Here is a 14,168-nt window from a genome sequence, read left to right on the forward strand (position 1 = left end):
TGAAAAAAATGAAAACTGTCATTTGTTATAAGCTTTCAGTAATGGTGCTGTAATGATATTAGTAACTTCTGTTAATCTCGTAGTCAACTTTCACCTTTACTCACTGGAAAACCCACGAATTTGGATTTAGACACGTGATGCTACTTTTACAGTGTAGTAACTTGCTGCATAATGACTGTTGTGTAGCAGTGACTACATGTGTTCTAGTAGCATATTTAGGTATCAATAGATAATCATTCACTTCCTCAGGAGTGCCCAAGACTTCCCTAGCAATATAGTATTGTTCTTTTAGCAGTATTTCAGTGTGGTTATATGATCTTCTGCTTTGGCAAGCGTTCATTCGCTTGTTGCCTTTAAAAATCCCCTTTATATTCTTTTAGCTTCAGGTATATTACCAGAGGAGATTTCTCTTACATCTACTCCAAAGCGCCCAAGTTTACCTCAAGCCATGTCAACTCCTGCTCCAGTGTCAATGACTGAGTCAGTGGAGACCGTGGAGGCTAAGGCTGCGCTGAAGCAGGTATACTTTTCAATAAATGCTGTAGAAACACTATTTCATTTTACTTTTGTAAGCCCTTTTAACATTTGTTCTTTGATGTAGTTGCAGGAAGTTTTTGAGAACTACAAGAAAGAAAAGGCAGAGAATGACAAGTTGCTGAATGAACAAAATGAAAAGCTTCAGGAGCAGGTCACAGACTTGAGGTCACAAAATGCAAAGATATCCACACAGCTGGAGTTTGCCTCCAAACGGTAAATCAGCTATTTAATTTCATTGCCTTATGTATGTGTTCTCTGTCAATAAAATCATGTTGACTGCATGATACCGTTTGCTCAGGAAGATTTGCCAGTTAAACATTAATATTGTCTATTCTGTTAAAGAACACAAAGGAAATAGGGAAGGTGGGATCAAGAATATACCCTCTAGTTGAGAGAGCCACATATATGAAAATTTGCGCACAAGAACATGAAACATATATCTGTGTACATATACATCTTGCAATTGAACAATTTAATGTGGCAAATATATACTTTACTTTTTTGTTCCATGTGAAGTTATGAAATGCTGCAGGATAATGTTGAAGGCTATCGTCGAGAAATAACATCTCTGCATGAAAGAACCCAGAAACTCACAGCAACAACTCAGAAGCAAGAGCAGATAATTAACACTATGACTCAAGACCTCAGGGGAGCTAATGAAAAACTGGCAGTGGCAGAGGTTAGTAATACAGTGTGTTATACTTCTAGATATTCCAAGTTAGCACAAGAGTTTTTCTTATGATTCTCTGGAAAACTGTAAGAACTTGTCACAGGCTTTTTGAGTGGATCAGGTATTAAATTCGTAAAAGCTTGTATGCGTGTATATTTGACGTGTACACTTGTAACATTCCACAAAATATTGCCAGTACTGAGTGAAGATGGAACGCCATTCTGAAAGTGTTTCAATTTACAAAGAAAAAAAAATATGATTAGTCACAGTTGTGTTCTTACTGTTCTTGGTTTAATTTGCATGAATTTTAATTTACAATCTGTAGTCTTCAAAGCTTTTTTTAAAAAACAATATTAGCCGATCATAAAAATATTACTGCCCAAATTAAAATTAATTGACAAATTTGGGATTGATAACAAAGTTCTTTTTATTATTTGCTGTCTTAAAGGTGAGAGCAGAAAACTTAAAAAAAGAGAAAGATATCTTGAAGATGTCAGATGTGCGTTTGACTCAGCAACGTGAGTCTTTACTAGTTGAACAAAGAGGACAGAATTTGCTGCTTACTAATTTGCGAACTATTCAGGTAGGTGGCATTATTCTTATGTCTAAGTCTGGTCTGTCTTTCAGAATTTTCAATAAACACCCACTCCCATGACTGTGTAAGTTGATTTTGATGGGTCTTAAAGTGGATTTTTTTTCCTGTTACAAATTGACACTGAACATAAAATACTTCAGTGACTTGTTTAACCAAGTCTGTTATTCCTGTCCTGAATTAGTATAGTCTATTATTTACCTGGGCAAAGTCCCGAGAATTTTGAGGAGGGTTTTCACAATAAAATGGAAACGAAATACGTGAAACAAAGTGAAAGGGAAAAAAACCCTGTGTGTTAATTTTTATGATAGCAAAATTTACTAGCGCTTGCCTTGGTAGTTTATTTTCCTATTCTTTTAAGGTATATTTACTTCTATATCTTCTATTCTAAGGTATATTAACTCTTACAGTATAAATATTTAAGTTTGCACATTTTGTCATGTGACTGAATTCTATTTCTGTAGTAGATCTTTTGGGTTTTTTTAATCCCTGGATTTAGACTGCATAAATAATAAATTTTCCCCTAATAATACTTATTGTATCAATATTAAAAAAAAAATAATTCAAAACTAAGTTATACATTGTAAGTGCTACTCTTCTTAATTTTCTGTTACTGCTTGTTCCCTGCAGTAATTATTTTGTGGATGGGAGGACTGTTGTGACAACTTTGTGCAAAGTGCTGCTGTAATTCAGAAAAAAGCGTATTGTAAGCTTAGTGCATTATGCTCTTTTATCAGGGAATACTGGAGAGGTCTGAGACAGAAACAAAACAAAGACTCAATAATCAGATAGAAAAGCTTGAGCGAGAGATATCTCAGCTGAAGAAGAAACTAGAAAGTGAGGTGGAACAAAGACATTCCCTTACCAAAAATCAAGAGGTAAGTATAATTATAAATATGCTAAACTTGTTTTAGTGAAAATAAAACCACAGTTGCGTGGCTTCTGCCAGCTTGCAGTGCGTGATTTTTTAGATGTGAAACTTATGAATGTATTTGGTCTTTGTGCCATTTGTGAATAATTGCAAGTTTAAGAACCTTGTCTGTTCAGGTTCATATCCTGGATCTTAAGAGGCAACTTGAGACTGAGACAAACCGTCACATTAACACAAAGGAACTTTTAAAGAATGCCCAGAAAGAAGCTGCGATGTTGAAACAGCAGCTTAACAATACAGAGGCTCAGCTAGCATCTCAGTCATCACAGAGGGCTCCAGGGAAAGGTAAGATATTTTTCTACATCAAATTTATGTTAAAAGTTACTGTCTGAAGAATGGTAAAATTCATAATTCATGATAATTTAGAGTTAGGAGGACAGTACACTAAATAACAAGCCTCTTCATTATTACAATCACATATTCAAACAAACGATAACCAGGACGATTTCTTAAAGTAAAATTAATGTCCAAGCAGTCTTTGCCAAAAGGAAAAACAAAGACAAACTTATTAAAGGATCCCTTTTATTTTTATTTGAAAGAACGTAAGTCTTTTAGGTTGCTTATTTTTAAATAGCCAATTTTTTTTTTGTCTGAATCAACGTTTATTGCAAGACACCATTGGTTGGGACTGACAATTTTATTTAGGGAAGCTTTCTGAGGGTGATTGGTTTTTCCACATTATTATGCTAAAAAGACTTCAGTCTTTCAACAGAACAGTGATTTAAAAAATTGAATTAAACATCATGGGTTAATGAATGTGTTTTAATACTCTAGGTCAGCCTAGTACAAATGAAGATGTGGATGATCTTGTAAGTCGATTAAGGCAAGCTGATGAACAAGTTAATGACCTGAGAGAAAGACTCAAGACTAGTTCTAGTAATGTGGAACAATACAGGGCCATGGTTCTTAGTCTAGAGGAATCCCTTAATAAGGAAAAACAAGTAAGTAGTTACCATTGTTTATTAGAGCAAAAACAGAAACAAAATGAAAGATGGTTTGTTTTTTTTTTTTTTTTGTACTGTAATCTGTAGGAATATGGGAGGAATTATAAAAAAAATAAAGGTATGTTAGAAGGCATTAGAATATAATGTAATTAGGCAATTTTATTAAAAACACTTTTAATCATGGAAATACTAAACCTTTTTGCAGCATATTTTTAAAATGTTGAAATGTAAATTTGACTCAAAGCTGTACTCTGCCAATGTCTTCCTTTGAAAGATAGGAATTGACTTTTTAAAAACTCTTTTAACCCTGTGATCAATGGTTAAAAATATTAATTAGCTCTCAATCAAAAAAAAAAAATTCACACCTTCTGTATCAGTAAGATCTTCAGTGCTGCAAAAGAACACTCTTTATGTGATATTCATGGGAAAAGCTTAAGAACAACCTCCCAGTGTGTCATACTGGGAGTATGACATTTTCTATTAACATACTCCATGTTAATAGAGAATGATTCCTGTTTTTTCAAGCTGTGCAGCATATCAAAACAGAATTCTCATTTTCTACTGAAGTTACAGCGTCCAGTAGATGATGGGGTGCTGTTTGGTGTCCAGATTCTCTGCCTGCCGGTGTTCCGTTACTGTAAAAACTTTGTTGTGGCTTGATATCCTTTAACAATATTGCAGACTAGCGTGTAATAAAAAGATATGCTGCCTACTACACACTTGAGTGCAGTTGCCTAAAATTTCTCTTAGATGTACTTCATGAGGTATTGCAGCTTTAAATGGAAAAAAAAGAAAAAAATATTTTCAATGCTATTTGTAATTTTCAACGTTTTCAGTATTGTTCTAAATGAGATGCTGAGAATACCTATTCTGGCTTTAAAATGTTAATAAAATGCTGCTTTCACATCAGAATACCATATTTAAATGGAAAAAAAATAGATCTCTTATGATGGATTTTAATGAAGGTAACAGAGGAAGTTCGTGCAACAGTTGAAGCTCGTCTGAAGGAGTCTTCAGAATATCAAGCACAGCTGGAAAAGAAGCTGATGGAGTCAGAGAAAGAAAAGCAAGAACTGCAAGAGGAGAAGCGTAAAGCTGTGGAGAACATGGAACAGCAGGTATGCACTGAAAGCCCCTTCACTTAAACTCCCTTGTAGAGAGTCCACAAGAATGTGCTTTTACATAATTCCCTAAACTTCAGTTTGTTTTCACAGTATAGTAGTGTCCAAATCAAAATCTTTCAGGATGTATGAAAGGCTAACTATATTTGAGAGGTTTCCAGACACGAGTATTGCATTAACCTTATCACTTTGTTAGGGTGATTGTGTGTTTAAAGCCGTATCTTCATGAACTTTGAGCACTGTTTGCAGACAAACATGAGTAAAAGCCTTTGAGAAAAGTTTCAGAAAACCTTTTTTGGAACATGAGCCAAACCAAATTTGTAGCATTGCATATATTTTAAAACCAGAGTGGTCTGTGCCCTTATTTGTCTGGTTTATATTTGGGCTCTTATTGGGGTTGAAACAAACAAGATGACTGCAACTAGAATTACTGCAGGACTGACTGAAAGAACAGTAATATGTTTTTACCAGGAAAGAGCTCTGTATATTAAGTCAAGTCTGTATATTAGTCAAGATCTTGAAAGTATTTCTTTTTAGATTAAAATTAGTATTAACAAACAAATAATTCGCCCTTTGGTTCTACATTATTTGCAGCTGTCTACATTCAAAGCCTTGCTGTGTTCAATACTCTGTAAACTACTTTGCCTCTTAGTCTTGGTTTTGTTTTTTTGTTATCGTTGTCCCATCCCCCTACCCCAACACTACAGCTATCGGAACTAAAGAAGAGTCTGTCAACCGTGCAATCAGAAGTTCAGGAAGCTCTTCAGAGAGCCAGCACAGCTCTAAATAATGAACAACAAGCAAGACGTGATTGCCAGGAACAAGTATGGTTATAGTGTTTGTCTATTTTAGCCAGAGGTAGTAAACTTAATTTTAGTTTTTAATTGTTAGTTTTAGTCTCTGCTAATCAGAGACTTGTGGAGGCAAGAGAAGCAATGGATTACTGTTTCTAGGGTCTGTTTCATTATGTAAAAAAATGATTGGGGAACGTAATTAAGTGTTTTTATGAATTGCTACCTCATTGTCCTGAGTGGGGAGCAAAAAAGAAAACTGAACTCGCTCAACAAGACAATGGGGAAAATATCTTTCTAACCTGAAACATAATTGTCATCTTTTAAAATTGGGGCTGTGTGATATTTAGCAGCACCTGATATGATTGTCTTGTTACCAGCTGTTTTTTAAAGAGAATCTACTTTTCTGCAGGTGAGAATTCCAGCAAAATTGGTTGGTGTAAAGCATGTAGAAAAAAATTTGGCTGTAGTTTAATCCAACCCAAAATTTAATAGATAAGCATTTCCTTTTTTTTTTTTTTTTTCCAGCTAATACTATGACTATAGTCTGTCCTTAGCTTTTCAACTTCATGCAGTAAATGTCTTTGCTCAATCACATGTAGAAGTAGCTAGTGGATCTTCTTAGAGTAATACCTGCCTCATATCCGTGTAGAATCTACAGCAAGAGATCTGATTGTAGAGTAACTACAGAGAGTGTGTCCTTCTAGCCACTCAAAGACAGTTATTTCAAATTCTAATTTTTCTTGAAAATAGTAATTTCTTTAAGGGAATCATTCTAAGCTTATCCATTTCTATTTTGTATTTGAGAATCGCAAAGGTTTTGGCTAGTGGTTTTCTTTTTGATTAGTGGTCACTGATTTTGTCTAGAACTTGAGAAGCTCTTTGTACACGTCAAACATATAACATTAAAGGTAATAGAATGTATTTTTTTCTGCAGGCAAAGATGGCTTCAGAAGCTCAAAATAAGTATGAAAGGGAATTAATGCTCCATGCTGCTGATGTTGAAGCACTACAGGCTATTAAAGAACAAGTTGCCAAGAACACAGCGGTAAGGCAGCAGCTAGAGGAAGCTGCTCAGAAAGCTGAATCCGAATTGTTAGAGTGCAAAGCCTCCTGGGAAGAGAGAGAGAGAATGATCAAGGTATGATTGATTTTTATTTTTTGTTGTTGTTGTTTCAGTGGTCTTTTTCAGTTACCAGCCTTCACAGAACTCAGTCATTGAACAATTTTTTTTGTAGGATGAAGCTTCAAAACTTGCATCCCGCTGTGAAGACTTGGAAAAACAAAATCGATTATTACATGAACAGCTGGAAAGTCTGAGTGATAAGATGGTGACCTCTATGAAAGAAGCCATGCCAACTGCAGTGAATGTTTCTCTCAATGAGGAAGGCAAATCCCAGGAACAAATCTTAGAAATTCTTAGGTAAATTTAGCCCTGGGCTCTTTCCCTCAGTGATTATAAATTCAGTGGCCAAATTAAATAGTTCTGTGTTACTTTTTATTTGAAGGATAATACATAAAATTTCAGTGTTTTAAGTGCTTTTTTGCTAGATAGGAGGTGGTTGTTCTACATTAGTAACTAAGAGGACATTTCTTTCTACTCCTAGGAAAAACTGTCAGACGATTATGAAAGGAAGCTAAATCAGATTTTAGCAAATATGATTGGCAAGAAAGTTTCATAGAGGGGATTTTTTTCTCATTGTGGTTTAGGGGGTTTATGTAGATTTTCAAGGATTTTTGTGTAGGATTTTCTTTTTGATCTTTCTTGAACCTATTTCTGTGCTCAGTAGGCCTTCAGATATATATATAATATGCTCTAACTTAAAATGCTTTCTCTTGCATTTTCATTGACATGGTGTTGTTCATTTTCTTATTGCAGATTTATACGTCGAGAAAAGGAGATTGCAGAAACTAGATTTGAGGTGGCCCAGGTGGAGAGCTTGCGTTACCGTCAGAGAGTGGAGCACCTGGAAAGGGAACTCCAGGAACTGCAGGACAGTCTCAATGCTGAGAGAGAGAAGGTGCAGGTATGGCTCTATATTATTGCTTATGATTTCAATAAGCAGAGAGGGCTGGTTTTGATTCTTGGTCTTTGCTGCCTGTGCCCAAAAATGAAGTTTTGGAAGAATCGGGAGCTTTTAAACTGAGGTTGCTCTATAGCCAAATGGAGGATTTTGTTCTGAGTCCTGTTGAGCGGTGTGGCAATTCCAGAATCACATAAATAGGGAAAAGAAAACTAACTTCTTCTCTCAATTCTTTTCCCCATCTCCCAGTTCTTAAGTATATTTACTTGTTTTGGATGTACATGTGAGATAATGAATGCCACGATAGCTTTCCAAGATGGTGTTACGCCAGATCCAAGTGTATATGCGTGTACAAGCAAAACAAATGACTGAGTTAAATCTTTTCAAAAGGTAACAGCAAAAACCATTGCACAGCATGAAGAATTAATGAAAAAAACTGAAACCATGAATGTACTGATAGAAACCAACAAGATGCTAAGAGAAGAGAAGGAGAGGCTAGAACAAGAGCTACAACAAATTCAAGCAAAGGTTAGTACTGAGGTTCATATAAATTTTTTTAGATATTCAAGCTGATGAGTTAGTGTGTCTGGATATACCACTGCTAATTGCAATATATACATGATTTAGATGGTGATTATTCCTTTACATCATACACAACTGAGGAAACTTTCCACTTAGAATTTTAGAAGACATTGGTCCACCTAGAACATTGGAAAGTTTAAAGTTCAGTTTCACTTAAATGAAACTAAAAATCGGCATTTATCCAGTAACAAAGATACTATCAGCAGATAAGTGAAAAATGGCAGAGGAATACGTATAAAGCAGATCACAGCTTTAATAAGACTTTGAGAGGGAGATACATGCCTCATTACATTTCTACATGCCGGTTATTTTAATGGAATCCAGTGCAGTGTTGCTTGGCTTCTACCATGTAATTAATAATCTGTTTTCTGTACCAAAGTACAAAGAGTGAGAATCTAAGCTTGTGAAGTCGTGCCTGTATTTTTTTTTTTTCTCTCTGTAGGATCATATCCTGGTCTTGCTCCTTGTCCCTCTCCATGCCCCCAGCTGGCCACTGGAAGGCAGAGAGTTGGCAAAGAAGCTATATCAAGACTGCTCAAGGGTGTTTGTTTTGCTCTCTCTGTCTCTCATACCATCATTGTTCAAGGCCTAACATATTCCACTTCCTTCAGTCTCATAAGATCCAGAGAGTTTAATCCCCAGTTGTGTTTTTTCAGGTACGCAAGCTTGAGGCAGACATTTTGCCTCTACAGGAGTCTAATGCTGAACTGAGTGAGAAAAGTGGAATGTTGCAAGCAGAGAAAAAGCTGTTGGAGGAAGATGTTAAACGCTGGAAAGCCCGGACTCAGGTTGGGAATGCATGTTTTCAAAGAAGATGTTTTAGGGGCTGGGGAGAACTAAAAAAAAGTTCTAACTGTTCTTAAAAACAACAACAAACTAAGAAATGTATTTGAATTACAAAGCATTGTTTATGCAGCTTCAAAATAGGCAATTCTAATTCATAGGCATTCCAATTCAAAATGCAAAAGCAGTAGCTCCAATTCAAAGAGATTTTCTGGATATAACTGTATAATCATCTTAGAAAAATGTAAACTATTTTCTCAACCTTTCAGCATTTATTGAGTCAACAAAAGGACACTGACCTCGAAGAGTATCGGAAGCTGCTTTCAGAGAAGGAGGCAAACACCAAGCGTATACAACAAATGAGTGAAGAAACGGGCAGGCTTAAAGCAGAAATAGCCAGGTGTGGTATAAGTCAATTAGTAAAAATGTTGTGCAAAGCAAAATATTTAAATAAAGCTGCATCTGGAAATGTAATTTCTTAACTGTCTCCATGTAACTATGAAACCTTTGGTATTCCTGCTGTAGCTTGATAATACACAGGTAAGAGGAAGTGAGAATTGTTTTGCAAGTGGTCTTTTAGCTGACCCTAATTTAATGTATTGTAGAATAATTTGTATTCTACAAATGCCCATTTGTATTGCAAAATCCTAGAAAACATAATTCACGACAGATAATGCTTGTGATATTACATAAATGAGCAACTTTGAAATTTATTAATTATTTCAAACATCTCATTTGCATCTTCCTCCAATCTCTTGTTATTTAGAACTAATGCATCCTTGACTACAAGCCAGAATCTTGTTCAGAGCCTGAAGGATGAAGTAACTAAAATAAGAACGGAAAAGGATAATTTGCAGAAAGAACTAGATGCTAAAGTGGCTGACATACAAGAAAAAGTGAAAACTATCACACAGGTCAAGAAAATTGGGCGCAGGTACAAGACTCAATATGAGGAGCTGAAAGCACAGCATGATAAGGTAGATACGCTTTTTCTTTGTTTGCAAAGAAATTCTGTAAAAAAGTTTGTTTTCATCTAGAGTCATGTACAACCTAACTAGTGATTTTCACGTTCCCTTGATATAATACTGTGTGAATACTTCCGTGTGAAGAGAAAAGCAGAAAATTACATTATTTATTCTGCCATTAGCTCAAACTGCCACAAAACATGAGCTGCATATCACTTAATACTTTGCACCATTCTTAACAGAACTTCAGAGTTCATTAGAATTCCTGGGTTTTGCCCAGAACTTTTTAAAAGATTAGTTTGCACACAGAAGCAACTTGTGAAAGCAGTGACATACTAATCAGATAGTACCCTTTAGCCTGATGTCCCTTGACGTATTTCAGATGGTTGCTGAAGCATCAACTCAGTCTTTAGTAGAACAACAAGAAGAACAGGTTTCTGTCCAGGAAGTTCAAGAGCTGAAAGACACCCTCAGTCAAGCTGAAGTGAAGACAAAGACTTTGGAGACTCAGGTTGAAAGCTTACAAAAGGTAAGAACAGCGATCTATTTCAGAGTACTCTACTGTAGTACAATCTGAAATACATAACTATGAAGATTGTGAGGGTGTGTTTGTGTGTGCATGTGTGCACATATGCACAGAAATATGTGAAGTGACCTATTTGTGTCTTTACCTCATTGGGAAAGAGGGAACTTAAACCTGGTTTAAACCCAGTGTCTAGTGTGTCTCACACTGTTGGAATAACAAAGTGGGAAAGAGAATGCTGTTCTCTCAACTATTGCATTTAGAGAGGACTGAATTCCTCTGTTGTTGATTAGAAGCTTTTTAACCTTAATACAGTGGCCAGCTAATACTAGGTCCTTGGAATTTGTTAAGACTATATATTTGCCACAGTAGCTGGTCATGGCCAGTAGCTGCAATCTCTCTCTCCCTCTAGACTGTAGCAGAAAAGGAAACTGAAGTTAGAAATCTTCAGGAGCAGATAACACAGCTACAATCGGAGCTTACTCGTTTGCATCAAGATCTGCAGGAGAAGACTACACAGGAAGAACAGCTCAGGCAACAGATCACTGAGAAAGAAGAGAAAACTAGGAAGACCTTGCTTGCAGCCAAGCAGAAAATTGCACAATTAGCTGGTATTGTAATATTTTTTTCTGTCCTTAAGGTGTCGTCTTCTGTTTGGGTTTTTGATTATTCCTATGGAAAAGCATGTAGATAGGATACTTGGGAAAATACGGCCTACTTCTTATTTTACTTAAAAGTTTTTTTCTGGATTAGACGTTACAGGAATTGTTCTAAAACTTAAATTGTAGTCTTTCAGAAGATGATAAGAGTATATAACTAGCTGTACGTGGAGGGTGGGGAAGTTTTGCTTAGGTTTAGCCAACTAAGGTGATCCTTTTGTTGATTAGAGCAGACTGACTTTACTAACAACTCGGGTAATTCTCCCCTTCTTCCCTCCCCTAAGTGTACAGGTGCAAAATGTATTGCTTCCTCTGCTTTTAGTTGATGTTGAGAGGAATGGTGGTGGTGAGAGAAATGGAGAGCTTGCTGAAAACATCCTGTTCTTTTGTGATTACTTTCTAATTTAAATTTTTATTTATAAATACTTATTAGATATTTTTAATTGGAAAAATGGCCTGTGAAAGTGAGAATTACCTCTAAGAGCTCTATCAATAGCTCAACATTTTTAAGTTTTCAAAATACTTCAGTGACCTATAAAGACAGACAAGCATTCAGCATGCAAACTTAGTACGCAGCTTTACAGTGGTAAGACTGGATTCTTTCCTGTTCAATTAGGTACAAAAGAACAGCTAACAAAAGAAAATGAAGAGTGGAAGCAAAAGAGCAATTCATTAGAAGAGCAGAAGACTGAATTGGAGGTGCGGATGAGTGCACTGAAATCACAGTATGAAGGTCGAATATGCCGTCTGGAAAGAGAGCTTAGAGAGCAGCAAGAGCGACACCATGAACAGCGAGACGAGCCACCAGAGTCTACAAATAAGGTACAAAATCCTTTTCGCTAGCTGTGAGAGAGGAAACAAATAGCTTGCATGTCTCATGACTGAACAGGAACAACAGCTGTCAGTATGAGCACCATTGTCCAACTTGGTTTGGGTTTGTGTATACAGTAGTAGTTAATACTTGGGACTACTTTATGTGAAGATGTTTTTTCTAAACATCCTAAATAGCAGGTGGAAGTTCTTGTCATAGGATTCCTACACTTTAAAAAAAAAAAAATTAAAAAAACCCTATGAGCCCAACAAACTGAGCGCTGCGAACAGAGCGGGCGAACAGAGCATGGTGCGTCAGCCAGGGTGCAGCGTGTCAGTTTGCATGGCAGGGCATGCAGGAAGGGTGCCTCTTCAAAGGAGGGGCATTCCACTGGCCGAGTGTGAGACTTGAAGGACACGTAATCCAGCAACCAGGCATCATTCTGTAACCATCTGCAGAAGTCAAGGGTACTCATCCTACCTGACCCTCAAGGTAGAATGGAGGGCACTTGTTGGAGGGCAAAGGCTGCACCTCTGGCTGGGAGTTCTGCACCATCTACCCCAGCAGTGGCCAATGCCTCCACCCAGGTGGAGCTGCTGAAGGGAGAGGCTGCAGTGCAGACCTCAGTCTGCAGGAAGTGCCTCAGCCTTTCTTGTGGGGCAAGGATAGGCAGCAAACTTGCTTGCCCAGGTGGTGAACCTCCTGCAGCCAGGTGGCTGAGCTGCAGGAGGCAGTGAAGAGGCTGAGTAGCAATGTGGAGACTGAGAAGGTGTTAGATAGCTGGTTCCAAGTGCAATGTGCAATGGACCCACAGCCAAATGACCAAAAACTCTCCCACTGGCACACACAGAAGGGAGGGTGGCCAGTAATGCAGAAGAAAAGAAGCTTGCAATGGCAAGGACCATCATGGGGAAGAGACTTCCCCTGAAGCGTGAGGTGCCCTCGCAGAACCACTTCGCTGCTCTGCAGACTGATGAGGAAGGACCAGTAACATCAGGAGAGGATGCTGGAGCTGAGTAAGGCAGCCCAATCTGCTCTCCATATAGCAACCAGTCCAATTAAGAGAAAGCGACAGGTAGTAAGCAACTCTCTTCTGAAAGGTATGGAAACACCCATTTGCCAACCTGATGCACTCTCTAGAGGGGTGTGCTGCTTACCGGGGGCTCGTATCAGGGATGTCTCTGAGAGACTACCAAGCTGTGTACAGTACTACAAGCCTAGTACACTGACTATTGTCCACTGCTGTTGATTCACATGGGTACCAGTGATACAGCCAGGGGCAGTCTGAGGAGTATCAAGAAAGATTATAGAGCCCTTGGAGCAGTGGTAAAGGACTCTGGAATGCAGGTAGTTCTGTCATCAAACCTCCCAGTCAAAGGGAGGGAGTTTGAAAGGGCCGCTCGAATCTGTTGAGTTGGCAAATGGTTACAGGACTGGTGCCACAGCCAGGGGTTTGGCTACTTAGACCATGGGACTCATTCTGAGAAACCAGGTCTACTGGGGGCCAATGGGGTCCATCTGTCAGAGAAGGGGAAGAGCATCTTTTGGTCATAGGCTTGCCAAGCTTGTGAAGAGGGCTTTAAACTAAAGTTGCTAGGGAAGGGGAACCTCAAACCATGCCACTCCTACGAGTTTGATGCCAATGCCAGCAACAGATGCCCAGAGCCTGGAGAGAAGGATCACAAGTCAGCATGAGAGCACATGGAGTGCACAAAGGAATTCCAGCCACTCCAGCCAGTAAGTCATCTTCCTTGGGGGCCTAACTTAAATGTCTCTACGCAAACACACATAGCATGGGGAATAAACAGGAGGAGTTAAGAGACATGCGTGCCTGCCGGGCTATGATCTTTTTGGCATCACGGAGGTATGGTGGTATGGTTTCTATGATTGGGGTGTTGTAATAGAAGGATACGGGCTCATAGGAAGGACAGGCAGGGGAGGCGAGGAGGGGGTGTTGCCCTCTATGTCAATGACCAGCTGGAGTGCCTGGAGCTCTGCCTGGGGGTGTATGACCTGACCAAGAGCTTATGGGTCAGGATTAAAGGGAGGGCAGGGGCAGGTGATGTTACAGTGAGGGTCTGCTACAGGCCATCCAACCAGGAAGACTGAGTGGGAGAGACAGATAGGAGCAGTTTCACATTCGCAAGTCCTGGTCCTCATGGGGGACTTCAACTACCCTGATATCTGTTGGAGGGACAACACAGCAAGTCATCCAGGAGGTTCCTGGAATGCGTT

General features: G+C 38.3%; 1 protein-coding gene across 1 annotated transcript in view; it reads left to right on the forward strand.

Moving 5' to 3' along the window:
• TPR (translocated promoter region, nuclear basket protein) overlaps positions 1 to 14,168 on the forward strand; it is a gene marked incomplete at its 5' end in the record, with an annotated part of 45,921 nt that overhangs the window by 12,877 nt on the left and 18,876 nt on the right. Inside the window, 19 exons of the mRNA XM_082483833.1 lie at positions 381 to 520; positions 602 to 750; positions 1,054 to 1,216; positions 1,656 to 1,790; positions 2,537 to 2,677; positions 2,847 to 3,015; positions 3,505 to 3,671; positions 4,640 to 4,792; positions 5,503 to 5,619; positions 6,524 to 6,727; positions 6,825 to 7,009; positions 7,466 to 7,613; positions 8,001 to 8,138; positions 8,849 to 8,980; positions 9,245 to 9,375; positions 9,742 to 9,952; positions 10,323 to 10,469; positions 10,876 to 11,074; positions 11,739 to 11,944. Coding sequence (XP_082339959.1) covers positions 381 to 520; positions 602 to 750; positions 1,054 to 1,216; positions 1,656 to 1,790; positions 2,537 to 2,677; positions 2,847 to 3,015; positions 3,505 to 3,671; positions 4,640 to 4,792; positions 5,503 to 5,619; positions 6,524 to 6,727; positions 6,825 to 7,009; positions 7,466 to 7,613; positions 8,001 to 8,138; positions 8,849 to 8,980; positions 9,245 to 9,375; positions 9,742 to 9,952; positions 10,323 to 10,469; positions 10,876 to 11,074; positions 11,739 to 11,944 — 3,035 coding nt within the window. The remainder of the gene's footprint in view (positions 1 to 380; positions 521 to 601; positions 751 to 1,053; positions 1,217 to 1,655; positions 1,791 to 2,536; positions 2,678 to 2,846; positions 3,016 to 3,504; positions 3,672 to 4,639; positions 4,793 to 5,502; positions 5,620 to 6,523; positions 6,728 to 6,824; positions 7,010 to 7,465; positions 7,614 to 8,000; positions 8,139 to 8,848; positions 8,981 to 9,244; positions 9,376 to 9,741; positions 9,953 to 10,322; positions 10,470 to 10,875; positions 11,075 to 11,738; positions 11,945 to 14,168) is intronic.

The sequence above is a fragment of the Vanellus vanellus genome (genome assembly GCF_965231255.1).
Source record: "Vanellus vanellus genome assembly, chromosome: 5".
Taxonomy (NCBI): Eukaryota; Metazoa; Chordata; class Aves; order Charadriiformes; family Charadriidae; genus Vanellus; species Vanellus vanellus.